This window comes from Natrix helvetica, assembly GCF_964273705.1.
Source record: "Natrix helvetica genome assembly, chromosome: 4".
Taxonomy (NCBI): Eukaryota; Metazoa; Chordata; class Lepidosauria; order Squamata; family Natricidae; genus Natrix; species Natrix helvetica.
The window spans coordinates 139,307,875-139,335,142 of record NC_138550.1 but is presented as its reverse complement, the minus strand read 5'-3'; the positions used below and the strand labels follow the sequence as shown (position 1 = coordinate 139,335,142).

Genomic DNA, 27,268 nt, shown 5'->3' with positions numbered 1-27,268 from the left:
AGATACACTGCCACACACACATACAGAGACAGTGTACGTATCATGCATTTTTCCATGATTCGACCTGTTTCTCTGTTTTTAATTCTCCTTAAAACAATGGAATGCCCTGAGAGACATTTTTTTCTACATCTTCTTGGCCTGAACCATAGTCAGCATTTTTCCTGATGTAGCTTAATGGAAGGAGTTAAGCCCCATGAATAGACTACAGTATATTTTTGAGAGTTTTGGGGGGTTTGTTGATTGAGCCCACTGAGTGTACTCTAATTTGAAAACTAAATAAACGTGTTTGAGGAAAAGCCTCAAATAAAGGCTATCTATATTTATGGAGCTCTATGCTAAAGTAAGCTCCATTACATTCAATGGGAATTTTGCAGGAAAATGTAACTAGAATAAAATACTGATTGTGGTTCAATTAATCTTGTTCTTAATTGTAAAATTACATTTAATCCCATTATAGTTTCAGATTGGATCTGGCTTCATATATTTTATTGCAATTGATAAATTAAGAGCAATTAGTCTCTCTTTCCATATGTGCAAATATAAAAATATGTAAATTTGAAAACATTAAAATGATTAGCTATTATTTGAAATAATGGTTAAACACACTGTTAGAAGAAAACTTAATTTATTGTCAGTAAACGTTTCTTTAAAAAATGTCTAACATAAGACATAGACCAATACTGTTCATTTACTCCTTCTTGCCTTGATTCAAAATTACTGCTGACTCCTTAACAATGCTTTTATGAAATTATTTAAATAACACGAAAATATTAAGATCCATATTTTTAAAAAAAATATGAAACAATGCCATCTCCAAACCATCATTCACAACCTTATATACAAATACCTACCAATTAAATAACAACGAGCACATTTCAATCCAAAATTCACTTCTGAATGGAAGCAAAAACCCTTGTTTTATCAATAATAAAAAGATTTTAAAAAAGAAACACGTTGCCATCATTATATTTTTAGTTGTTTGAATTTTTTAAGTGTCTTGTTATTCTTGCCTTCTAGTCTAATTAGTTGAATAATTTCCTATTGAGTTTCTTTTGAAGACAAATTGTTAGAATCCCAGAGTGGAAGACTAAATCATTTAATCTTCTGCCTAGTTAGGTCATTTCATTCACAAACCCTAAATTATGTCTATTGAATCCTCATCACTCACACTTAACATGCTACACTACAATCAAATAACAGCATGACGCTCATTCAGACCACAAAATGTAATATTAATATTAACTACAACTCAGAATAAATCTGATTGATTATATTGTATTGCAATCCAATTACATCTTACGTTATTAATTATATTCTTAATAAAAAGGGAGTGCCTTGCCTCTCTAGCATAGTCAAACTGCAAAAAACCTATTATTTAAAATAGTGAATCAAATAATTGAACAAAAATATTGTATCACTAAAATATAGTAATATTTATCACTGTATAATGATATTTATTATAGTGATGTTATATCCTGATTGGATATAAGCATTTTAGTTCCTATTCTATTTCTCCTTATCATCTCACTACTTACACATACTTTGCATTTACTGTTATTTTATACAAACCCCTAGATTTTTATTTGGGATTTATATTGTAGGGGCAAGATTGTATATTGTAATTGTCAGGAATCATAATAATGGCTACTCTACTCTACTCACAAATATTTCCATAAAAATTCCTACAATTTAAAACTGAAAGCTTCAAATTAAAATATATCTATTTTTAAAATAAGGTCAATATTTTAAATGGGTTTTGCATCCATAACAGTGGTCAATTACTATCACAAATTATCCTTCCTTTAATTTCTTCTTACTTCCCGCCCCCTTAAAGGCTGTGGTGGTCTGAAGTTTTTCAGCATGCAATAGGCATGCTCTCCTTCACCAGTACACAGGAGGTTGCGAAATTTGGCCAGCTGTGGATAAAAAAGATACAATATTCAGCAGGAATTAATGCAAAAAATGCACTCCACATGTACATAATTTTCTTCCTGGTGACACATATTAGTATAAACCTGTGCTTTTTTTTTACAAGCAATTATTTATAATTGAGCCCCACAAAGATATAACAACTGAACAACAACAAACACAGGGTTAATAAATGATGAGCTATTATGAAATAGTGCCTACATAATATTTGTAAACATAAACTGAATGTATTTAATTTGTACTGTAACATTTAAGCACTTTTAGTATGTACAAGCCTCAAGAACATATTTACTGTCTCACAATTTTGATAAGCCATCTAAATAAAATGAACCAAAATAGAATATAGGAGTTCTTAATTATACATACACTTTAATGGTTAATACTGACTGATTAAATATGTCAATGTAGACTCTTATAAGTCACATAGATAGATTTTCTCTATTGACTGAGTAGTTAAAATAGTTGGATTTTAATAGGTGATCCATGTAGACTCCTGATATCAGAATATAATAAATGGCAAACATTCCTATGAGAACTCCTTTAAATAGAGATTTCAAATGGGAAAATAAACATACCTGTTCAGAGCAAACACTTATAGGTTCCCTAAGGATGATCCAAATGACACTCTCGAGAAGTGGAGGGACCGTGAGAGACCCAAGGTATGTCCAGTAGTCCAATGAATGAGGGAGAAGACAGGAAGGATCAAAATTGGTGAACCTGTGCTGTTTACCCTGAAGGAAAGAAGAATAGAAGGAATTAGCAAAATGCCCTCTTCAGCCTCATTGTGTGGCATATAACTTCCACTGTTGATTCTTCCTTCTGTGACAGGCTTCCTGCTTCCAAAATATACCTTTCCTTCTCCAGTTTTGCCTCCATGAGCATAGAGATATTTAGATTTATCCTATGGTTGTTCTTACATTTGGGCTGAAAATATATGGACAATACCTATAGGGCAGAATTAGCGTTTTCTGTATCCTCTCTACTTCCACTTAAAGGTTTTGCATGTTTTGCTGCCAAAATATGGTAGCTTTTAATGCTTTTAAAGGTAGTTCTCATTTAGGACTGCCTTCAACAGCAACTGCTTGCCGTTAATGACAGTGATAAAAAAGTAACCATTTTGTGATTTATCACAGCATTTATGATCTTCGCAGGTCTGTTAAGCAATGGAAAGCTGAAGTAAGATCATGAGCAGAGTTACAGTTTCACTTAGTGATCACTTTGCTTAAAATGGAGTTGCCAGTCCCAACTGTGGCCGCTAAACAAAGGCTATCTGTAAATGGCAAGAGACAGTGTGCTTGTGAGAGGTTTAAAGCACTTCATTTGTATGGAGAACCCTAGAAATCATTGCACAGTATTCTATTAAAGCAGCTGAGGGGAACAGGAAAGAGAACATGTACATTAAGCATTTTGATTCATCATCTGTACTTATAGAGATTCTGTGTCTTCCACACTACCAGCAAAGGAATCATAACTCTGTGATATCAATAAAAAGTATAGACAGGTTTTCCATCTATTATCTGAAAGTTTTTTTTAATAGTAAAGCTTCCATTGCAATCCCAATAAGAATATACAGAACTAGAACCTGGTCTGCCTTACCTTCACTTTAATGGTATCCAGTTCGTCTGTGATTTTTTTGAGTTGTGAATTGCATTCACCCAACTGTAAATATAAATATAAGATCATTTCTTTGGCTGAGAGAAAATGAAGTTTTATTGACTTTAAACTTTATTTACTGGTTTTTCTCATTAACTTTTGTCAGCAAAAGGATTATCTGGAAAGTTTAAAAATTATCTGGAAAGTTTAAAAAGAAAGAGGAAATGTATGGGATTTGGGGATTCTCCGAACCCACATTATCTTAGCTAGAGGTTCTCCCGAACCCCTTGCGAACCCCCAGAAGCCCACCCCTGGGTAGTCTGATCTTTTGCTTCCTACATTTCAAATGGAAAAAAAAGTCATTTTATTTCCTTACTTTTAAGAAAACAGCCATGACTGCTAACCCATCAGGTTGCTGAGCAGCTTCAACAAAGCTGGGGTATTTATCTGCATTCCAATGCACCACATGAAGCTGAAAAGCAAGAAAACAAGTACAATTAATCATCACTTTATGAAGTTAGCCATATGCAACACATGATGGAGTGTTGGGACCTAAGTCATTGGGGTTTTTTTTACAAGTAGCCAAAAGCCATCTTGATGCATGTAGTCCTTTGGAAGCTCCACACGCGTTGGTCCAAAGCTCTGAAGATCCACTCTAGCCAGTCCTAGTTTGGGGCATGTTTATAAAAATAATAAGAGTCTGTGGCAGATCCTTATGCCAGTCCCTCCCACCAGCTGTGTTCCCACCCTCATTTTGCTTTCACAAATACTTAAGATTCACACGCACTGGATCAAGGGCTTTAACATCCTTGCAGGAGAGCTGCTTTGTAGGTGCAAAGTATTGTTATGAATAAAATCTAGAAGTTCTAATGGCTCAGTTCACTTAATCTGGATTCTTAAGGTGTCAACACTCACACACTTTAAAAATCTGGACAATATATCTCCTGAAATATTGTGAACATTTTACAAAAAGGAAACCAATGCTTTCAACAGGAATGGCTTTTATTGTAGAGTAATGAAAAATAACAAACAAGAAAGGACACAAGAAAATCCTGAAACACTGTGGGGGAGGCCCATCCCAATGGCCCGTGGCTTCTCTTTTAAAGGATGTATGTACTGTATCTTGTCTTACCACCGCTCTTGAACCACAGCTTGTTGGAGAAATCTTTTAAGGCCTGTTTCTTTTATGCATCATCCTCAGAAGTCCTGTACCGCAGCCTGTTGGAAACACCTGGGTCCAGGAGATAGGCTGCCTCAGATTAACAGGACTTTGGATCCACAGAGATCATCTGCCAGAGGAACAGTGTTGTCTTCTGTCTGAAGAGCAGCTCTTTCTTCCTGCATATGCCAATTTGGCAGAGGTGCATTCTTGAGCCAAAGAGCGTTTTCTTCCTGGATCTCCACACCGTACATCTGTTCACTGATCTTTTGGGCATGTCTCCAACCATATGATCAGCCTGACACTCTCTCAAATCTAGGGTCTCTCCCCCCCCAATCAATAGAGTTTCTAGTGGGTTCTTGATAATCAGCAGAGGGAAAACTTTTTAAACTGACTAAACATTCTTAAATATTTTCTCCTTCCATTTGGTTTCTTAGATGGAACTTATTTCTTTCCAGCTATATATCTGTTTTCTAAGCACCTCTTATTAATTCGTTATATTCCATCTCACCTGGTTCCTGTGAAAAACATAAGTCTTTAAACACTGCAAATGTCATTTCCCCCAAACTGATTCCACCCCCCAATTAATTTTAGGCATTTTTCCATCTTCCTTTATTTTATCAAGGAAATTATTTCTCTGAATCTTCAGTTCTTGCATTATAATACAGAAACATGTGCTTCTATTTCATTTCACTATTCCATTTCAGAAATATTTAAAAAAAAAACACCACAGAAAAGTGTCCCTCTTAATGTTAGTTAACTAGAAGCAATTTATACTTTTCGAGGGCTTCATGTTGAGAAAAGCAATCATTGGAAATGTTAATGTATTAGTAATGCCTTTTCCATTTAGCATTTTTGCAATTCCATTTCAACATGGAAAACACATTAAAATAAATTGGCAGAGAGTGTAACCAGACTATACTGTCTATCTGAAAGAATTGTTACAATATTATAAAAACAGAACATTTACAGTGTTTGAATTTGGTTCCACAGAGATGTACCTCACTTCATCTCCACCCAGCATGGTCTCAATCCCATCCAGTACACCAATAAATCAGCCAACAGGGAAATAGTGTTGTTTCCCTTGGTTTTTTTGAAAACATCAACAGAAAGCATTTTAATCTGTTTACTAAGAGTTTTACTCTCTCTGACGCAAATACTGTGGAAAAATATAAAAGGAAAGGCTTAGTATCTATAGGTTAGGCATTCTCAGATGCTTAATTGACCCTCATTTTCCTTCAGCAAGTTTATGCTGCTTAGGCGGCTTAGTAAACCGTAAGGTCAATTTGAGATCAGTACATACTTCCATGTACTGAGAAGTGAAGTGAAAAGGGGGAAAACAAAAAATTATTAAACCTAATGGAAATCTTGGAATTTAAATGCAAAAGATTGAGTCAAGCCCTATTATTTCAGAGCATCTTTAGAATACTAGTTATATTTTCAGTGGACAAAAAAGTTTTACAATAGTTATTCCCAACGAAGAAAATGATATGCAATATTGCATGGGTGTCAAACTCGCAGCATCATGTTGCTGTCACATGATTTTTTGTGACTTTTTTTCCCCTTCGCAGAGCTGGGATGGACATGTGACACAATCTGGTTCACAGGCTGCCAGTTTGACACCCCTGCAATATAGTTTTATTTGTTCTGATGTTCCCCAATATGAACCCAAAGAGCTGATTAATTCTGGGGCCTCCATGTTTTACACCACAGTTTTACCATGTCACTGGACAGTGAACACTGGAATATTTTAAAGGAAAATTTTCATCCATAGCAGTTATGTCTGAGAGGGTCAGAATATTGGATAACTCCCCATGTTTGCCCACCTGTTTTTGGCAAAAGGTAAATTCCTTTAAAAATTTCAGTGTCCAAAGACATGTGGCAAGCCGAGAAAATAAATCTACAATGGGCTACAGATGCCCTAGTAGCATAATAACTAAAAACATATGGTGCATTAAACATAAATAAAAGGCAATATGGAAATGTTACTGAGAACACCAAAAAACACCTTCCACAGCTACTAGAAATAATCATAAAAGCATAGGTTTTAATTAAAGAAAACCCAACTGATGTGCAATTCTAAGCAGATGTGATTGGGAGTAATTCCCATGGAAATCCATGGAATTTACTATCAAGGATATGATCAATATACAAGATTCAGTAAAAATGTCCCGGCCAGGCTAGTTTCAAATTACAAAATTCACTTTTTAGGAACTAAAAATTTTCCAACTAAATAATAAAATTCATCATATAGCGTTACATTTTCCTGCCTGAACTTGACCAACTACATTTTTGGTTGGCCAATATCACTAAACACATGCACCAAACACATGCAACTATAGTAAAAATTTACCATTGAAAATTAATAACATTTTTTACTGTTGAAGTCACACCAGTCATCTCAGAAAGGACAGCTTTAATTATGCTGCAAAAATAAATCCTGTTGCTTCAGAACAGATCAGAGGAGTACTTTACCTCTGCTGGGAATTTTGCTCCGTCCACAGCATGTTCAGAACCAATGTCATCATTGGACCCCCAGTGGAAGTGGATTTGTCGCAGCCTATAATTTCCAGTGAGTGGACCCCCACTTAGCACTGTAAAAAAAATAACGATAATTCTTATTGCTAAACAGAGAGTGGGAAACTATGTTTAAGCATATTTTCAGACTACTTGAAGGCCAACCTAAAACTGATGTAAAAAACCATGATTGAATCTCTCAATGTTAAATAGGTTCCAGCTTAGCACTAGAAAGCTAGTATCTCCCATGCATGCTTTCTTTTTTTTTTTGTTCTAAATAACTGTCCTGAAAATTGCTATTCACTCTACAGAGGAAAAAAAATGGCAAGCAAAAATCTCTTTTGACTACAAAGGAAATGTGAACTGTTCCCATGAAATGAGAGCAACATAAAACTAACAATGCCAAAGATGAGAGAAAGCCGTGTTTGAGAAAAGAATTTAGCCCAATTTGAATAGGGCTTTTAGGAAGCTATCCAACTTTCTGCACCCAATCAGATACAATCATATTCAAGAAAGATGTGGACAGCTCATTTGAATGCAAACATATTTAGACAATTACAAGTAACTGAAAGTCCCTCAAGTGATAAGGTAAAAAAGGATCTTCTCTGGAGAATAGCTGCCTTATAATTTAGATACAATTTAGAGGATTAAATCAGACATAGATATGCTAGAAAACAAACCTGATTTATTCTCAGTGTCATCAAATTCCACACTGGTGGAGTGTCCATTATTGAGTATGACTTTAGCAGAGGAAGGATCATAGCTGGGGCTGAGAGGAAGCAGGCTGGGGTCGTATTTAGTCTCTTCAGTATGAATATCAATGGGAGATTGCCGGTCTCCATCAGCAATGGGGAAAATTTCCTTCCAGTGAGTAGGTCCTAGAATATATTACGGTAAAAACATTGTTTACAAAATATCATTTGGTACAGTCAGACAAACAAAGAAATTGTCATATAAGAAAATGCGCAAGAACCTACCTGGATTTTCTTATTTTTCTTTTTAAATTTTTTTTAAAATAAATAAAAATGGTTGGATTTAAAGGGATGGAATGTATACCACCCCATCATCTTTTGAGGGCTGAAAGACAGCCCTCTGCATAAATATCTTAATTCTAATGAATTGAATACCCAAGGATGCAGGTTAGAACACTAGAGTTGTTCATTTTCTGCCTACTTCCAGGCATTCTGGTCATTAGGAATGCAGCAAACACCTGAAATTAACACACATGCAATAGATTCAGAGAACATTTACCCATCAGATGATTTAATCTGTCATTCACACAACTATAATGCTTTACTTTGGTTCAGTAACATGGAAAGCACTTTATTCAGAGACAGAGATTAATAATGGTTCATCAAAGTTTCAGATAAGGTTGTAAAAGATGCTCTGCCTAGTTAGGAAGCCCACATGCTGATCTCCAAACTTGACATAGTACGACCACTTTGAATAGAGAATAGTTCAACATCATAAAAGAACTGATTTATATATGCAATACAGCAAGATAGAATTGTGATGCTAGACTATAGCATATGACAGAAATGCTAACAACAGTTTTAAAAATTGCATTCTCACGAGTACGTATGGTTTATATACATTTTTTTTCAAATGTAGAAGGTGATTTCCTCAGTTTGCCAACAGAACCTGTATCGACCACATTTACCCCCTAAAATACCTGTCACTTATACCAAAATAACAAGGCCTCAGTCTACCAGTCATTATCATATGTGCAAAATCAGAATTTTGAGTTATGAACATACTTCTTAAACCAGGAGTTAAATTTTTGAAGTACCAAACTTTACAAATACCAATCTGGGGCAGAACAGAAAATAAAACCAAAATACTCAGCATATTAATTGCATATACTTGTTATCCTAGTTTAATTGTCCCAGTTTTCTCAAAAGAAATGAAAGAATTATAAGGTAATAAAAATATTAGGCATTTTGAGATGTTAATTATAAAACAGTAGCTATACAACCCTTGGGAAAAGAGAGATAACTGTTAGTTACAGCTATTGATCCTAATAATATTTTGAGTAACTGGCATTTAGATCAGTTTTACAATCTAGCCATAATATGAAATGTTACTTAAAAATATACCAAGTGAATAGCAGCCTTGCTTACTCTGAAGTAGCCCACCCAGGCTGATTGCAATTAAGGGTAATTCTAGGAAGTGTAATCTCAACACAAATGAAGAGCAATAGATTATGGAATTATGGTTGTTATTCTTTTTCATTCAGTGAAGAATTCTGCCTTCGGAAAGGATTAACAGAAAATGCTTCTGTTATTTCGGTCAGTCAGAAATGCTTCTAGCCAAACTTGGAATTTGGTGAGATTTTACCACATTATAGTTATTAGTTGATAAGTCATTTGTAACCTATTTTACCTGAACTGTGACATGCATCTGCATAATTACCTCTGTATACACACACAAACACTTTCCTCCTCTGCCTTATTCTGATTTTAATGCAACACCAATAGTCACACAAACTTTGAATTTGTTTTAAGTTTATCTCCTTCAGCAGGAATGAGAGGGATCTTGGAGTCCTAGTGGACAACCATTTAAATATGAGCCAGCAGTGTGCAGCAGCTGCCAAAAAAGCCAACTCAGTTCTAGGCTACATAAACAGAGGGATAGAATCAAGATCACGTGATTAATACCACTTTATAATGCCTTGGTAAGGCCACACTTGGAATACTGCATTCAGCTTTGGTCACCATGATGTAGAAAAGATGTAGAGACTCTAGAAAGAGTGCAGAAAAGAGCAACAAAGATGACTAGGGGAGGACTTCCGGTTCCGGCGGCTACGGCGACGGGCAAGTCTTTGCCCGCTCCCGCTCTCCCGGTGGGCTTCCCCCGCTTTTGGGGGGGCACAGGACGCCCCGAAGAGGCGTCCTGCCGAGGGAGCGGCTCGCGGAGGGCCCTGGCATCGGCGGCGGCTGGTGGGGGCTTCTCCGCTTTACTCTAGGCACCGGGGAGCAGTTTCGGAGGGCGCACCTGCGTCTCGCCCCATGCCGATCGGGCAGCATAAAATTGAAGGAAGCAGCGGCGGTATGGTGAGATGCTTCCTTTCTCCATTCCTTTTTTGTTGAATTGATGGACCTTTCAGCAAGATTATAACTTAAACTTTCGGAGCTTCGCTGGAGGTGCGGTTAGAGGGGGGGGATTTCCCCCCCCTTGGACAAGCGGCTTGAAAAAATTCTGCTTTTGCCCCTAGGAGGAAGGAGGAGGGGGGAGAGCCAACTAATGATGCCTCACCCCTGTAAAAGTGATTTTCACTGGACTTAGTTTTATAACTTGTTGATGACCTGAGAACTTTGTGAACTTTTGAAATTTTACTATGCCTCTGAGCCCAAAGCTGGCAGGGCAAGATGGCACACTTCCGTTGTCTTCATGAACTGTGAAACCTGACTCCACCTTTAAAACTCAGGCTTCCGGTCTTTGTCTCCGTACTACCCAGAGGAAACTCTTGTGGATTGCTATTTCCTGAAACTTCTGGAGAGGAAACCTTTTCTTAACGCTAGATTGACCAAAGAAACTCTCACTTGTTTGGATTTTCTGCCTCCTGGACTCATCTGCCTGCTCTACTTCTCCAGCTGTCCAGTCTCCAGCTGACTTCTCTGCTTTATAAACTATGTCTCCAAAAAGACCACCACCTGGAAAACCTGGCTTTGCTACTTCTGCACCAACATCTGCAACATCCAGCCCTGCCACACAGTCAAAGATTACAGAAATGATGCAACCTAAGAGCACAGAGGTGGATTTGCTGCAAATGCTTCAACAACTCATACAGGGCCAGGAAGAAATTAAGAAACAACTAAAGGAAATGAAGGAAGAAATTAAAGAGAATCAAGTCCAAATTTATAAGAACTCGCAGAGACTGGACCTTGTGGAGGGTGGGGTGGCGGAGGCGAGGGGGGGGTGGAAGTTTTACAGAAGAGTAACAAAGAACTTGATACTCAACAAATGAAAACAGAGTTTGAGAGAATGTCCTTTTATCTTAGATTTCAAAATGTTATAGAAACAGATGGGGAAAATATAAGGGACATTATGACCAACATCTTAGCTGAATACATACACAAAGACAAACAACAGATGGAGTGGGAGATAGACTTGGCCTATAAAGTGAATTCAGCATATGCTAGGACACACAATGTACCCAGGGAGGTTCATATTAAATTCCTTAGGAAAAGCACAAGAGACGCAATTCTGGGTGTACAAAGGGGGCAAACATTGACATACCACGATAGGGAGATAACCATCTTGAAGCAGATCCCAAAAAAAATTAGGGAGAAAAGGAAAAGCTATTCGCAATTGGCGAATAAATTATACCAGAAAGGGGTGTGGTTTAGATGGTTGATGCCTGAAGGGATGTTGATATTCTGGGAGGAGACAAGAATTAGAATTAATACACCCATAGAGGCTCAGGCCTTTATGGAAAAAAATAAAGCAAACCTAGAAAAAACAGAAGATTCTACAACGGTTATACAGGACACGGGAGGGGCCGGAGCTCTGCCAGCGGGGGGGGGAGGGGCAATACCAAGAAAGCTCAGATCACAAAAATGAATAAGAAAACCACATTGCTATAAACATACCGAAAGTAATAATGAAATTATATTTAGAAAATATGTTATAATATATAAGTTGATTGAAAACTTTTATTCCTATATGCTGATTTTACATGATTATGTATTAATGTTTTATATCTAGATGTATACTATGAGTTTGGAGGGAGGGGGTTCCTGACAGTTAGAACAATTAATCAGTGGAACAGCTTGCCTCCAGAAGTTGTGAATGCCCCAACACTGGAAGTTCTTTAAGAAGATGCTGGATAGCCATTTGTCTGGAACGGTATAGGGTTTCCTGCCTAGGCAGGGGGTTGGACTAGAAGACCTCCAAGGTCCCTTCCAACTCTGCTATTGGATTGTAATGCAAAATCAGCTTGCTATTATGCCCTTTGGAGTGGTACCAAAAATTAGGGCCTTTCTCTTTTTTTTCATTATTAAGAGATAAAATGACTGAGTAGGGAATGGATCGTAATCCTAACACCACACGCCCCAAATAGAGTCTGGTCCTGCATACTTTGGAATTAAGTTCTTGAAAAGCTGTACAGCATGTAGTCCAATTCTCAAACCAAGAAAAAAATCTACTCAGCCTACATATTTTCTCCATTTTCTTGAAATAGCTCGTAATATTTTCTGGAAATGTCTAAAAATCAGTTTTTAATTAATCTACTATCTTAAGTGTTCAAAGCAAGATTTCTATCTAAACACAAGATTCCTTCCTAGAGTTTTAATCACAAGGAATTCTGTTTGGTTTGTCAAATATTGATAGGGAATTATCAAATCCTCAAACCTGTTTTGTATTTCCTAACACAAGAAAACCCAATTCATGCTTAACATTTTATATTACTCTGGTCAGAATCCATCAGCAATATCATTCAAAAATTGTTCAAAATTCTTCATCAATAGCTTAGTAAAATAGATTAGATGAGATGAGAGATTATTGGCTTGCCTAAAGTCCTTTAGTCTAATAAAATAGTATCTCAACCTCCTGTACTTCTCATTCTGGAGGAAAAAAATACATCATCAAATTCGTTATCACCTCTTGGACACACCGTCTCTTTTACGTCAACCATATGTTTGTCCCACCAAGATTATCTTTTGCACTGTTTCATACCATTACGCAATGTCAAACCGTACTTCTAAAATGAGTCAGCTATTTTGTTTTTCATTCTTGAAAGATCATTTATAGCATTTACTATTTATCATTCAGTATCAAAAAAAGATATACAAAAGCTTAGTGTGCTGATTGCTTAAGTAATTTTATGCTTGCATAGGTGTATCAAATAAGGAATAGGCAACCAAATACTTGCTCACCAAATACTTTAAATTTACTAAATCTTAAATGCCAGCATGCTGATTTAGAAGCCAATCCTATGGAGATTTTATTCAAGAGGAATTTACATTGTGTTTACTAAAAATGATAATAAGAATAGTTTACCACAAACTTTTTAATTCAACAGAAGCATGAAGTTATTAATCTGGGTAATTACAATGAAAATGTAGTGATAATTTATTCACCGGAATAAATGTGAATGGAAAAATGTATACAAGTGAGTATTTGTAAAAGCTAATATAAATCTTCCTTCCAACAAGTAGCCACAACCTAAGTAATATAAAACATCTAAATATAGGAAATTAATGTGGAACTTCCAAAAAGGCTTTGTGTGTTTGTATGATCACAACAACACAACTGGAGTCACTGATATTAAAAAGACAAAGTTTTACAAAGCTTTGATGTTGTTAAGTTCTCAAACCTAGGAACTACACCATATTAAAAGTGGTGCCCCTACTGATAGTGGAAATAAATTAAGATTGACATGTTAACTGTTGGATAATCTTGATATGCATCAACTATTTAGTCCGCCAAAGCAGTATTTCTTAGATTTAGCACCCAGCCTTCTAATAACCTTTCTTCCTTATGAAGCAGGACACAAAGTTCTGGAAGATTATCTTTAATGCTTTGCTTCTTAAACAGACGTCATCCAGCATGCTGTATCATCGAGATTAGACAACAGCATCCCAAACTGAAGTCTTTCATTAGCTGTATTGATGTGGTATGTACAAATCCAGTAAGACATGGTACATTTTAAAAAGTCTTCCTCAATCTGTTACTAAATCCTGTCTATCACAGACAGCAAACTAGTACTCAAAATCAGAGTTGTTCCAAACTCGTTAACAAAACACCCGGAAACGTAGAACCCCTCCAAAAATATATTTGTACAGGAGAAATCAAAGAGGTCTTTACAGAAGAAGCATTTGAGGGTGATAACAATATATTAATAATAGAATATTTAATAAATGTTTCATGAATCTTTCATGTATTCCTTCCACATTGTTCAAAATCACTTTCAGGTTTCAACAGCTCCAAATGCACCATGTTTTAAATTTGCTTTGGTTATAACCTAGAAGTAACTAAAAAGCAGTATTGATGATAATACCATTTCTCTTTTGAAATACAACATGAACAAAATTCACATGTGACATGTAAGAACTAGAGCTGAACTAAAATGAAAATTTAAATATCTCTGTGAACTCAGTTTAATATTTTCCCTGCCCTGATATTAATTTTAATGTAATAAGTTCTGAAGTACAGAGATATAACAGAAACATAAAATGTGCAAATCATGAACCTTGAGATTTAATCCAAATATCATTAATACAACTCTCTATTGAAGAATATTTATTGTGATTCTTAACATTACATATAGCAAAAAAGAATCAAAATATGGGAGAACAATAAACTGCCTTATCTCATTTAGCATATTTTAAATGCTCCAAACCACTCAGGTAGACAGTATGATGCTGTTTGTTTTTCTTTTTAGGAACAATAGAATAAGGGCAATTTTAAAAATCAAGATTTTTGATTTTTCGTTAATATTGGAGCAATTTAAGGTAACTTGTGATTTAGTCTCTCCACAGATCCTTGGAGATTACTGATGAACATTCTTTTTTCCTCCAAAATTATGGCTAAATAGAAAAGAATTAGATGATTGAGTGAGAAAAATAATTTGTTATGCAATATCCTTTTATAACACATTTTTACATTTTGTTCTAATTTTGAAGCTTTAAATTTATGATTAAGAAATTTCATCATGATCAAGAAATTTCCTTTAATCTCAAAAGATATCCAGAGTCAGTCAAAATGTACTCTAACTCACAAAAACTAATGCACCTGCAAAACTTTTAGAAATTTGGCCTCTAGGGAGGGAGAAAGTGAGAGAGGAAGGGGGGGGGGAGAGAAAGGGATGAAGGAAGGGGCGAAAGAGAAAGAAAGAAGAAAGAAAGAAAGAAAGAAAGAAAGAAAGAAAGAAAGAAAGAAAGAAAGAAAGAAAGAAAGAAAGAAAGAAAGATGTTCATTTCGCGGTTGTAATAAATTCCATTGGTGCTTTTTGGAAAGTAAACCCCGTCCCATTGGAAAACAGGCGTTCTCCCCGAGGAAATGGAAGAGAGAGAGGTCGCACGTCTAGTGAAAGCGGCTCCAAGGCGCAACGGCCTAGGAAGGGAAGCCCTTCTACCTTCTCCCATCCAACAGAAGGAAAGAAGTGAGCATGTGAGGAGCAGAATGGGGTTGATCTTCAGCGGGAGCAGCAGAGCCTCTCCTGGCCCTCGGGCACAGTCTCCCGACAGCCCACCCCCTGCACCTATTTCCCCCAGAGAGCCACCAGCTCTCCTCCTCACCGTTGTCTTCTTCGTATCCCCAGTGTAACATGACTTTAGCCTGCTTAACGGGATGGAGGCGTTGCAGAAAGGCGAATACCCGTCTCGGTGTCAAATGGGTGCAGACCAGGAGCGGCGGCGGCGGCAGGAGGAGGAGGAGGAGGACGATTTTCCCCGGGGTGAGAAGCTCGCGCCCAGCAGAGCCCCGCGGCGCCCTTTTATCTCCCTCGTGCCAGCCGTCGCTGCGCCCCCGCCTTTGGCCTCCAGGTGGGCCGGTCAGCGAGCGGCCCCCATTCGGGCAACGTCACTTGGGAAGGGAGTTACGCGTCTCGGGAAAGGAAGGCACCCCAGGCTACACGGCTTACGCGGGTGCTGCGTTCGGGGCTCCAGTTCTTCAGACGCGCTCTTTTCCAAAAGCGAGGGGGAGTTGGGGGAGGGGGTCCTTTAGGTAGCCTTTATTATTATTTATTTGTAAAATTTAGATACCGCCCATCTCACTCACCGAGCTAGTGAGCTTTTGCATCGCAGCATCTAAAAACATGCTGCGTGTTAAGGAAAAAGTGCGGTGCCACCTTCGGAATCAGATCGGATTGTGCCCTGACTAATGGAGAGAGGAGCTCCCAGGGACTTGAAAGAAAAACAGAAGGGATTGAAAGATTGTTTTCTTTTCTGCAAAATCCCAAGAGATCAATACAGGTCGTACTCTAGTGACCGTTTGAAGTTAAACAGCACTGAAAAAGTGACTTATGACCAATTTTTCACATTTATGACCATTGCAGCATCCCCATGGTCAGGTGATTTACAATTGGATGCTTGAAAATTGGTTCATATTTATGATAATGAGTGTGCTGGGCTGCGACCTGCTGACAAGCAAAGTCTTTTGTGACCTTCCGACAAGCAAAATCAATAGGGAAGCCAGATTCACTTAATAATCATGTTTAACAACCATAATTTAACAACTGCAGTGATTCAGTTAACAAATGTGGCAAGAAAACTCGTAAAATGGAGCAAAATTCACTTAATAAATTTCTCACTTAGCAACCTAAATTCTGGGCTCGGTTGTGATCGTCAGTCGAGGACTACCTATATGTACAGAGCTGCATTCCCCACATTGGGCTTCTCCATCATTGTTAAGACTACAATAGACTACAACTCCCATCACCTTGGCCAACTAGGAATAACGGAGACTTCTTAACAAAGGGAGACCATCAGGTTGGGGAAGGCAAGGCTGATGTATGTCACTGAAGGGGAAGCAGGAGTTCGGAGAGTCTAAAGCAGGGGTGTCCAAACTTGGGAACTTTAAGACTTGTGGACTTCAACTCCCAGAATTCCCCAGCCAGAATAGAAATCAACACAGGCAGGGATTCCATGTTAATTAGTGCACCCAGTTTGGTCGAGATGAGATAAACCATGATGTAGGAAACCTTCAATTCTCCTTCCCCAACTTCTCTTCAACTGCCTCTACTCTTCCTACTTGCAGCAGCTGTCAGTTCTAGCTAGGAACAAATTATAAGCCTTATTTTAAAAGGACTTTTATAGCGGATTTAATTTTGTCAGAGTTTATGGTATATTTGTCATTTGCAGTTGAGATAACTTTTTCTGCTTCTAGAAATGAGTTTTTACACAAAAGTTGGATGTTGGCAATATTTATTTCATCTCCTTTGCAATAGGTGCACCATTACCCCTACTGATCCTTTCTGTTTTAGAAAATGAGAACATTGATTAGATTATGTGTCTGATGTAGCTTGTGGGCAATGCTTGCAGCTAGTTTGTTAGGTTACGTAATATCCATGTGCATATATAATATACTGCACAACATTGCAGATAGTTTTATATTTGTTTATCTTGATTAAGACAGATATATTATCATGTATACATATTATATATGGTTCTACAATCTACATGAAAGTTTGGCACCAATTCTGTTTGGAAATATGGTTATGTATGAATTGCAATCATTTTTCAGGTTGAATGAGATTTATAAAGATCATCCAGTCGACTTTAAACTTCTATTCTAAATGGAGTTTTCTTCCTGCAATTACCTAGTTCAGACAAAACAGTTATACAGCAGGTGCTGAGTAGCTCTTGCAGATCGACAGCTTGCATTGTGTATGCATGAAATGAACACAGTCAACCAGAGGTTTATTGCTGGCTGTTGTTTTATCTCTTCCACAGTTCCAAGACAGCTAGAGAGATATGATTGTTAAGGATACAGATAGAAAAGGACACATCAGAACAATAAGATAATGTGCACAATATTGGCCGGAGAGATAAGACTGACTTGTCCACTCCCTTTCGTTTTAATATTCTAACTGGTGCTACAGTAGGAAACCGGGGTTGACCAAACAATCATGAAATACCAGAATTGCTTATTTCAGTGTTAAATCTTAATGCAGTTTCTTTGATTTTGGCATTGTGTAGTACATGATTTCACTCATTATGATTTTATACTTTGTACTACCATTAGCCGACCATAACTCAACATGTCTCTAAAACCCTTGCTTAGGATGTGTAATGTATGAAACTCAGCAGTACAGGTAGTCCTTGACTTATGACTATAATTAGTCCAACATTTCTGTTGTTAAGTGAGGCATTTGTTAAGTTAGTTTTGCCCCATTTAATGACCTTTCTTGCCTCAATTGTTAAGTGATTCACTGCAGTTGATAGGTAAGTAACTTGTTTGTTAAGTGAATCTGGCTTCTCCATTTATTTGCTTGTCAGGAGGTCGCAAAAGGGGGGATCACATGACCTTGGGACACAGCAACGGTCATAAATATGAACCAGTTGCCAAGCATTTGAATTTTGATTGCATGATCATGGCGATGCTGCAAAGGTTTTAATTGTGAAAAATGGTCATAAATAACTTTTTTTCAGAGCTGTTGTAACTTTGAACAATCACTAAACTACTGTTGTAAGGCGAGGACTACCTGTATTGTGCAACACTAATATATGTATGTCTTCTTAAAGTAAAACACTAAAACGTCCTGGCCTTCTTATATTTGTCAATTTTAAAATCAGGAGGAGTCTGATAACACTTTTTCAGATTAACAAATTGTCTGAGAAGTCACAAGCTTTTATGAGCCATAGGTCACTTCATCAGATGCAATGTCATGACTAGACTGATGTGGTGTAGGATTTAAATTGGGATAAGGTGAGGGGCGGAGAAGGGGGCAGAAGGTAGAGTGGTTACACAGGCACAGGTTACACATAAAACAAATTTATAAGTACCTGATTAATTGTAATGTGCTAAAAATGCATTATATATGTTGAGAATTATTTTTTGCCTGTGTAGGAAAACCCAACTTAGCTTTATTTCAAATGCTTTGGCATATATGATGATGATTAACCAATTGTTTTATTGACAGCTTGCAGTCTGTTGAGTGAACTAAAATCCTTACAGGCTAGGAATGCATTTCTTTTGTATCATAATACAAAATCCAAGGGCCACTAAGTCTAGGACTTTGTTCTCTTGGTATGGTAATGAAAAAAGAAAAAACCCTGGTAGATCCTCATGCTTCGCTCCCAGCAGGGGTGGATTCTGGCAGGCACTACTGCCGGTTTCCTCGTGTGCGCACTATGCACGGATGCACAGCACAATTAAAATTGTTCTGCGCATGGGCAGAACTGAAAAACAAGATGGCGGCGCCTACGATGCTGCCTGGGGAACCAGTTCAGGGGTGTGGCAAACCACTACCGGTTCGGCCGAATCAGTCTGAACCAGTAGGAACCCACCATTGGCTCCCAGAGGGACCTTCCTAAATGAAACTCTGTGCTAAAATCAGAAGAGGGGAGAGCAGTTCAAGCTGTAGTAATTTGTCCTAGGCTTGTTCAATTGCCCTGTGATCCCTTAAGTCTTTGCTGTTGCACTTCTCTCCTGTTACAATGAGAGTTGTAGGAGAAATACATCTGAAAGCTGTGCTTACTTTCAATGCTCCTTGGCCTCTATTATCACAAGGGGTCCCACTGTCACACTGGAGACCTTCGAAATAAGAAAATTTCTTTGAGAGTGGCAACAGGAGTATGTCGCTTAAATAAGATGATTTTAGCAGAGTAGGTGGTCTTTTAGTGGAAGAGAATAAGGAAAAATAACCATAACTGGCTCAAATATTTGGAGAGCAGACAAGAAGGCATTCAGAGTAGCTAGGAAGTATTTCATCCAGGTCAAGAATTCAGGATCTTTGTTCTTTCTCAGTGCTCTTGAATTTCTTCCGCGACAGAGTCCTAAATTCTGCTTTGTACCTGAAATATTTTGAAGTGAGATTTTACCACATTACAGTTGTTAGTTGATAAGTCATTTGTAACCTATTTGACACGTACTGTGACCTACATCTGCATAATTACCTCTGTCCCCCACACACTTTCCTCCTTTGCCTTATCCTGATTTTAATGCATCACTCTGGACAATCACTCTGGACAAAGTGAGCTGTCGCTCACAAAAGCTTTGCTTTTTAATTCCATTAAATTATATAGTTCTGAACAGTCATTACCAAACTTCTGATTTTTGGCTAACGTAGACTAATGCAACTGTCCTCTTATAATGTCCATGGATTTTAGAATCTGTCAAAAGCTTCCCTTAAGTGGTTATGTAAATTAAGGCTACCTTTATTTTAAATACAGATATCAAATGACACAAATAAAATAATATATGTATTTTAAGAATAGGAAGTTTAGAGAGCCAGTTTGGCTTAGGATTTAAGGCATAGAAGACTAGAAACCAGGCGAATTCCAGTCACTCTCTCAGCCTAGTCCACCTTGCAGGTTTATTGTTCTTGGGAAAAATGAGAGGAGGAAGGTACATTTGCCGCTTTATTTATAAAATAATAAATGCAGGATAAAAATTAATTAATTAAAAACTAAATAAAAGGAGAGTTAGTTGGGGCAGTGGTTAAGCAGCCAGACTAATACTAAGATTAGTATTAGATTAGACTAATACTTAGATTAGACTAATATAATAAAGTAACATAGACTAGTCTAATGGGAGACAAAGGTAAGAATAATATGATACACTGAAAAATCCTAAATGCTAAATTTAAAAGCTCAATCCACATCTTATTCTGGCTGAAAAATAAACTAAATTCAAAGGTATACTGAGGTACTTGAGGACTGATGACAAAGCAGATTGAGGATAGAGACAGAGGTGAGTTGCTCCTGGTTCGGGCCAAATCGGGTGAACCGATAGTAGCAGCGGTGGAAGGCTCTGCCCACCCGCTGGGACACTTCTGCGCATGCGCAGAAGCATCGCACGCAGAAGTGCCTGTAGTAAAAAAATTGGCAACTCACTACTGGATAGAGGATATATCACAGCTTTTTGGATACTTTTTAGAAATGCATTTCCAACTTGTAGAAACTAGCATGATAAGGAATGAGAGAGCATATTTCTTCTTTGCAAAGTTTTGATGTATTTAAATGTGCCATTCCTTGTCTGCAGTCTAAATGTATATTCAGTTCTTTTATCAGCTGATTCCACAGCACACCTTGACTCAGACTATTATAACTAAATTGGATTTTCATTTGTGGCATAATGCAATGGAATACAAGTCCTCTCCCCATTAATAAGGCAGCAATGGGAAAAACTGAACGTCTTACTGCCCTATTTGCGAGTGATAGCTGGTCTCTACATGTAAAGCAAGGATGGACAACATGGAAGTTGGTCTGAGCCACAAGCCCCAAGAATGGTAACTTAGGCATTCATCGCCATCTTCAGTTTGCTATTAATATTGCAATCAGTGCTAGCTCTCATGATGTTACTGCACCTAGTTTGGGTAAATGAACCGTCTGTAAGAAAACAGCCAAGCTCAGAGAGCACCAAGAACCCCTCATTTCAGCCCTGTGCTACAAATATTCTCCTTTATTGATTTTGCTATGTGAACACAGATTTTAAAGCCACCTTATTCAAAACAACTACTGTACCGAGATTACCAAATATTTTACTACATATAGTCCTTATTCAATCTGCTATTTGTCAAGCATATCATTTAATAAGAACAGCTTGTCAGCTCTATATTAAATTAGCATGACTGATATTCATACAGGATTTAATTGTAATTGTAATGCTGTATCGTCATAAAAAAGTTAGTAATAATGTGGGCTTTGCAGGAAGATGTTATGGTTAGTAACAAATAAAATTGGTGACCTATTCCACAATAATTAACCCTATGCCCACAGAGAGCTCACAGGAAGGTCATAAGATTGATAACCTCACACACAAAAACATACACGGACAGATTGAACATGAAAGTTAGTGATGAGCACAAGAGATTGCTGGTAAAGAATATTGTACATGTTCTATGAACATTGCAATACTTGAGGAAAGTCTGGAAGTTCCTCATATCCCATTAAAGGACTGGTGTCGCAGAGCCTCATGGTGATTATAGCAGATGAAAACATCCAGTTTTCTGGCTTAGAAGGAAGGTGTGCTCAATAGATGGTGATAATTCAGGAGCCAGAGGAGACAAAATGGCCCATAAGTCTGTTTAGGTATCCAGCCAACTGTCTACTGTTTGGCCACACTTTTCAACTCGATTCAATGTATTATCTTCAATTTGTATAGCAGCCCCATCTCTCAATCATGACTCTTAGTGTTAGATCTGGGCAACGAGAGACAGACTGCGGACACGTAGTGACTTAACAGCTCTTTATTAGTAGTAGTAATGATCCAGCTTGCTCTGTGGTCGGAGGGTTCCCCTTTTATAGGGATCGGGTACGCCCCTCGACCAATCAGAACGATACCTGTTTCCCGCTGTAGCAGCGGACCAGAGGGAAGACTTACTACGATGTATGCTAATATCTAACACCCCTCCCCTCCTAGATGGAACGTTGCGGTAGGTAACATTGTCCTTTAGGTATGTGGGTATTTGTCTTGCTCGGGAGGAGCGTCGTAGTTCGGGTTGGTTAGAAGTGGTTGCAGGATCGGGTGTTTTTCCTGTTTCACGTTCAGTGGTTTTTGTGCCTTCGTTGCTAGGGCGTTCTGGAGTCTGCTCGGTTGCGTTGTCTGGGGTTTGCTCTGCTTCGTGCGTGTTTTCTTGTTCCAAGCTTGGTTCGCAGGTGTCGTAGTTTTCTATGATGGGGCTCTCGCGAGGTTGACTTTCTGTAGGCAGGGAACTCTCGTCTTCGTTTCGAAGGTCTGAGTGTGCGAGGCGACCCCGAAGTTGATCGATGTGCCTTTTCCAGTTCCGCCCATCTTCTAGTTCTAGCAAATACGATCGTGGACCCGTGATGCCAATGACCTTTGCCGGCATCCACAATGTTCCCCCTGCATAGTTGTGGGCGCATACTGAATCCCCTACGCTGAAAGACCGAATTTTACTTGTGGAGTCTGGGGGAGCTGTGGCAGAGTAATTTGGGTGAAGACGGTCCAGGTGAGACCGTAGACGGCGGCCCATGAGTAGTTCAGCAGGACTCCTACCCGTCGTTGCGCTTGGGGTGATATGCTGAATTAGGAGGTAATGGTCAATGCGTGTTTGCCAATCACCTGGACCCATCCTAGCGAGGGCCTCTTTTGCGAATCGCACCATTCTCTCTGCCTGTCCGTTTGATGCCGGATGGAATGGCGCGACGAGGGCATGCCGAATTCCCTGACCTGCTAAAAACGTTTCGAAATGCATGGCCGTGAATTGGGGCCCGTTATCGGAGACTAGGAGGTCGGGCAGGCCATGAGTGGCGAAAAGTCGCCGTAGAACCTTAATGACTGCCTCTGCCGTGGTTGAAGTCATTAGGACTACATCTAGCCATTTAGAGTATGCATCCACAACTATAAGGAAAGTCTGACCTTGGAATGGCCCTGCGAAATCGATGTGTATTCGCGACCAGGGTGCTTTAGGTTTCTCCCATTCTGTTGCGGGCGCTTCCGGGGGTGCTGGTCTCGATTCCTGGCATGGGTCGCAAGTGGCCACCCACTCTTCTATTTCTTTGTCCATGTTTGGCCACCAAACGTAACTTCTTGCTAACGCCTTCATTCTAACAATCCCCGGATGACCCACATGTAAAGCCTCTAATACATTTCTACGTAAAACATACGGAATAACAACTCGATCCCCCCACAATAAACAACCTTGTAACACTGAGAGTTCGTCCCGTTTTGACCAAAACATTTTGAATTCCGGGCCCACATTTCCTTTTGGCCACCCCCTCCAAACCCAAGTTTGAACTTGTTTTATTACATTGTCTTTCGAGGAGAATCTTGCAACGTCGTATGAAGAAACCGGTCCCGAGTCCAAACAGTCAATGAGTAATACCGGTACTTCTGGAGTGGGGTCTGGCAGAATGTCAGGTAATGGGCAACGGCTGAGTGCGTCTGCGTGTCCTAGAGTGGAGCCCGGTCGATGAATCAATTTGTATGAATACGCAGCCAGGAAAACAGTCCACCTGGTCATGCGTGGAGAAAGGGAGATCGGGGTGGGGCGGTTTCCCGCCAAAAGTCCCAACAACGGTTTGTGATCTGTAATTAGTTCAAAATCGCGGCCGTAGAGGTATTCGTGGAAACGCTTTACTCCAGCTACAGCAGCCAGCGCTTCCCGGTCCATTTGGCTGTAATTCCTTTCGGCCGATGAAAGAGTTCTGGAGTAGAAGGCGATGGGTGCTTCTTTTCCGTCGGGCATCCTGTGGCTGAGGACTGCTCCAACTCCGAAGGGTGATGCGTCGCAGGTCAATACCAGCGGTAGGGTCTGGCTGTATTGGACGAGCAGTGAGTCAGTGGTGAGCAGGCGCTTTACCCTGGCAAAAGCTGCAGCTTCGGCTCGTCCCCATTTCCATGGTGCGTTCCTCTGGAGTAGACGGTGTAGTGGCTCAGCAACGGTCGCCTTCTGCCTCAGAAAAACGCTGTAGAAATTAAGTAATCCGAGGAAGGCCTGCAACTCGGTCTGATTTCGTGGTGTGGGGGCGTCCTGGATCGCCTTAATTTTCTTTGAAGTGGGGTGTATTCCCTGACCATCGATTCTATAACCCAGGAATTCTACGCTAGGCACGTTAATTTGGCATTTTTCCTTTTTGAGGCGGAGACCCTTTTCTCTGATTCTGGCCAAAACAGTTCTTATTTAATTGCTCCTCGTTTGCAGCGGACACCAAGATGTCGTCAAAATAGGGGACGACTCCCGGTATCCCTTGCAAAAGTCGTTCCATGACGCTCTGGAACAATCCTGGGGCAATACTCACACCGAATTGTAGCCGGTTGCATTTGAATGCTCCTCTATGCGTCACTATAGTCTGGGCCTCTGCTGTGGCGCTATCAACTGGCAGTTGCTGGTAAGCTTGTGCCATGTCTAACTTAGCAAATACCTTTCCTGGTCCCAACGAGTGCAATAAGTGCTGTACTACAGGCACAGGATATGCGCTCTGTTGTAGCGCGACATTAATTGTGCATTTATAGTCCGCGCAGATGCGGACTGATCCGTCTGGCTTGACTGGGGTTACGATGGGTGTTTCCCAGCGCGCGTGATCTACCGGCTCAAGGATTCCCTGCTCCACTAACTTATCTATTTCCTTATCTATTTTTGGGCGGAGTGCAAAAGGCACTCGTCTCGGCTTAAGTCGGATTGGCGCCACCTTGGGGTCTAAATTGAATGATATTGGTTTACCCACATACTTACCCAGACCGGGGCTGAACACATCCTCGAACTCCTTAAAAATCTGTTCAGCGCTGCTGTTTCTCACGGCGTTGATTCCGGTGACTTCTAACCCCAGGGCTTCAAACCAATCGAGCCCCAGAAGGTTCTGCAATGGCGCGCTGGCGATGGTCACGGGCAGCTGGGCTTCGATGTCCTTGAATCGGATTTGGAATGTGCCTTGGCCCACGATGGGGACTTGGTTCCCCTGGTAGTCTCGTAGCAGGACGTCTGGAGCGCGTAGTTGGCTCTTTCTGAGGCTAGGGATAGCCTGTTTCATGGATGCCCATGAAATAATCGTCAGGGTCGATCCTGTGTCAACTTCTAGCTCGCAGGGTGAGCCCTCCAAGAGGACTGTGACTCTCAGCCTTTTGGGCCGCTTAGGGCGGACCTGATGTATTGTGGTGAGATACGTTCGCAACTCCTCTCTCTGGGTCAACTCTATCTCATCGTCTACATCCTGAAAATACTCTCGTTGAGCGTCTTGATAGAACGCTCTTTCAGCTCTTTGTGTGTATTCTCTCTGGGGATACGTTCGCTCAGTTCCTTGTGAGTAATCTCTCTGGGGATACGCTCGTTCAGCTCTTTGGAAATTTTCTCTCTGGGTAAACACTTGTGGATTTCTCTCTGGGCGCCCTTTTTGATTTCGCCAAGCCCCTGGGTTGGGCTTCTGTTGGCGGTACATGGGTGGCTGCCGTGTGGCAGGGACTCCGCTCCGGCACACTCGTGCGATGTGCCCAAGTTTGTTGCAATGCGAACAAACAACGTTCCTGAACCTACACGTAGACCTGGGGTGATTCCCTCCGCAGCTTGCGCAGGGCGGCAAACGGAATCCGGGTCTCCCCCCAGGCCTCAAGTGACTGCTCTGCATCAGGTGACTGTCCTCGAACTCGGGATTCTCGTAGTCGGGGCTTGTGTCCTCGTAGTGTACTCTGGTTTGCCTCGGTGCTGGCTGGTTTACGTTGGCCCCTCGTTGTATGGTCACCGATGAGTTCTCTGCTGACTCTGACGCTCTTGCTTCATTCAGCGCTATCTGTAGGGTTAAATTCGGGTTTGCCAACAGCTTCTTTTGTAGCGAAATGTCTCTTAACCCACAGATGAGCTGCGCTAAGATGTGCTCGTCCAGATCCCTGTACTCGCAGTGAGTTGCTGCCTTTCGTAGGGCTGCAACATATTGATTGATGGATTCTCCCGCCTTCTGGTTCCTCATGTTGAATTCCTTGCGGCAGACATGGCGGGAAGGTTTTGGCGCGTAATGAGTTTGCAGGGCCTGTTGCAACGCCGTCCACGATACTGCCTGTATTGGAGTAGGCGCGGTGAGGTCTCTGGCCGTATTGAAAACTTCCTTTCCACAGTAGCCGAGGAAGATGTTTTTCTTCCTCGCGTCGGTGATCCCCGTGTATTCGTTCGCTTCGAGGAAACACTCGAAACGAATCATGAAGGCTTCCCATTCGTCGTTTGCTGGGTCGAAAGGAGCGGGGGGAGCATGCATCGCCATCTTCTCTGTTTGAAATTGCCGCGCTGCGGTGATCCGAGATGGCTGCCGGAATTTCTGCCGAATTCCTGGGCTGGATCAAATCCGGAGATTCTGGAGGTAGCGTTCTTCGTCCTATCTGCCCCTCGATCCCACCTTCGTCGCCAATGTTAGATCTGGGCAACGAGAGACAGACTGCGGACACGTAGTGACTTAACAGCTCTTTATTAGTAGTAGTAATGATCCAGCTTGCTCTGTGGTCGGAGGGTTCCCCTTTTATAGGGATCGGGTACGCCCCTCGACCAATCAGAACGATACCTGTTTCCCGCTGTAGCAGCGGACCAGAGGGAAGACTTACTACGATGTATGCTAATATCTAACACTTAGTGTGTAGCTACTTAGTGCTGGACTGGAGATGTTGCCAATCAGATGACAATTCAGTAGTGATGTGGTGGAAGCAGAACTAGTGTTAACTTTCAGCCAGTTGGCAACAACAGCAGCAAATTTGGCTGCAAGTGATCCTTTTCTAGCAACAGCATCGTCTGCTTGGAAGACACGGTGACAGTGATTCAGGATTCCAGGTTTCTCTGCAACCGGAAGGCTGGTAGCGACTGACAGCGGGAACAGAATTGGGCCAATTATTGTGCTGGTAAGCCAGTATGAACCCTATGGTTGTTGTAGAGCTCCCATACTCTGGACTTTTTCCCCTTTTCTAAAACGGGTTTTGGGCATGGCCAGCGCATGATGTATCCGGAGGTCACAAATTTGACACCCCTGC

General features: G+C 40.2%; 1 protein-coding gene across 1 annotated transcript; it reads right to left on the bottom strand.

The window, feature by feature from the left end:
* Positions 1-608: 608 nt before the first annotated feature.
* On the bottom strand, positions 609-15,647 carry LOC309391934 (carbonic anhydrase 13-like). The gene is made up of 7 exons (XM_081952792.1): positions 15,439-15,647; positions 7,879-8,076; positions 7,157-7,275; positions 3,899-3,994; positions 3,526-3,588; positions 2,505-2,660; positions 609-1,916 (listed from the first exon to the last, which is right to left on the bottom strand). Exons 1-7 carry the CDS (start codon positions 15,467-15,469, stop codon positions 1,803-1,805), a joined length of 777 nt encoding a protein of 258 aa, XP_081808918.1. The 5' UTR covers positions 15,470-15,647; the 3' UTR covers positions 609-1,802.
* Positions 15,648-27,268: the final 11,621 nt, after the last annotated feature.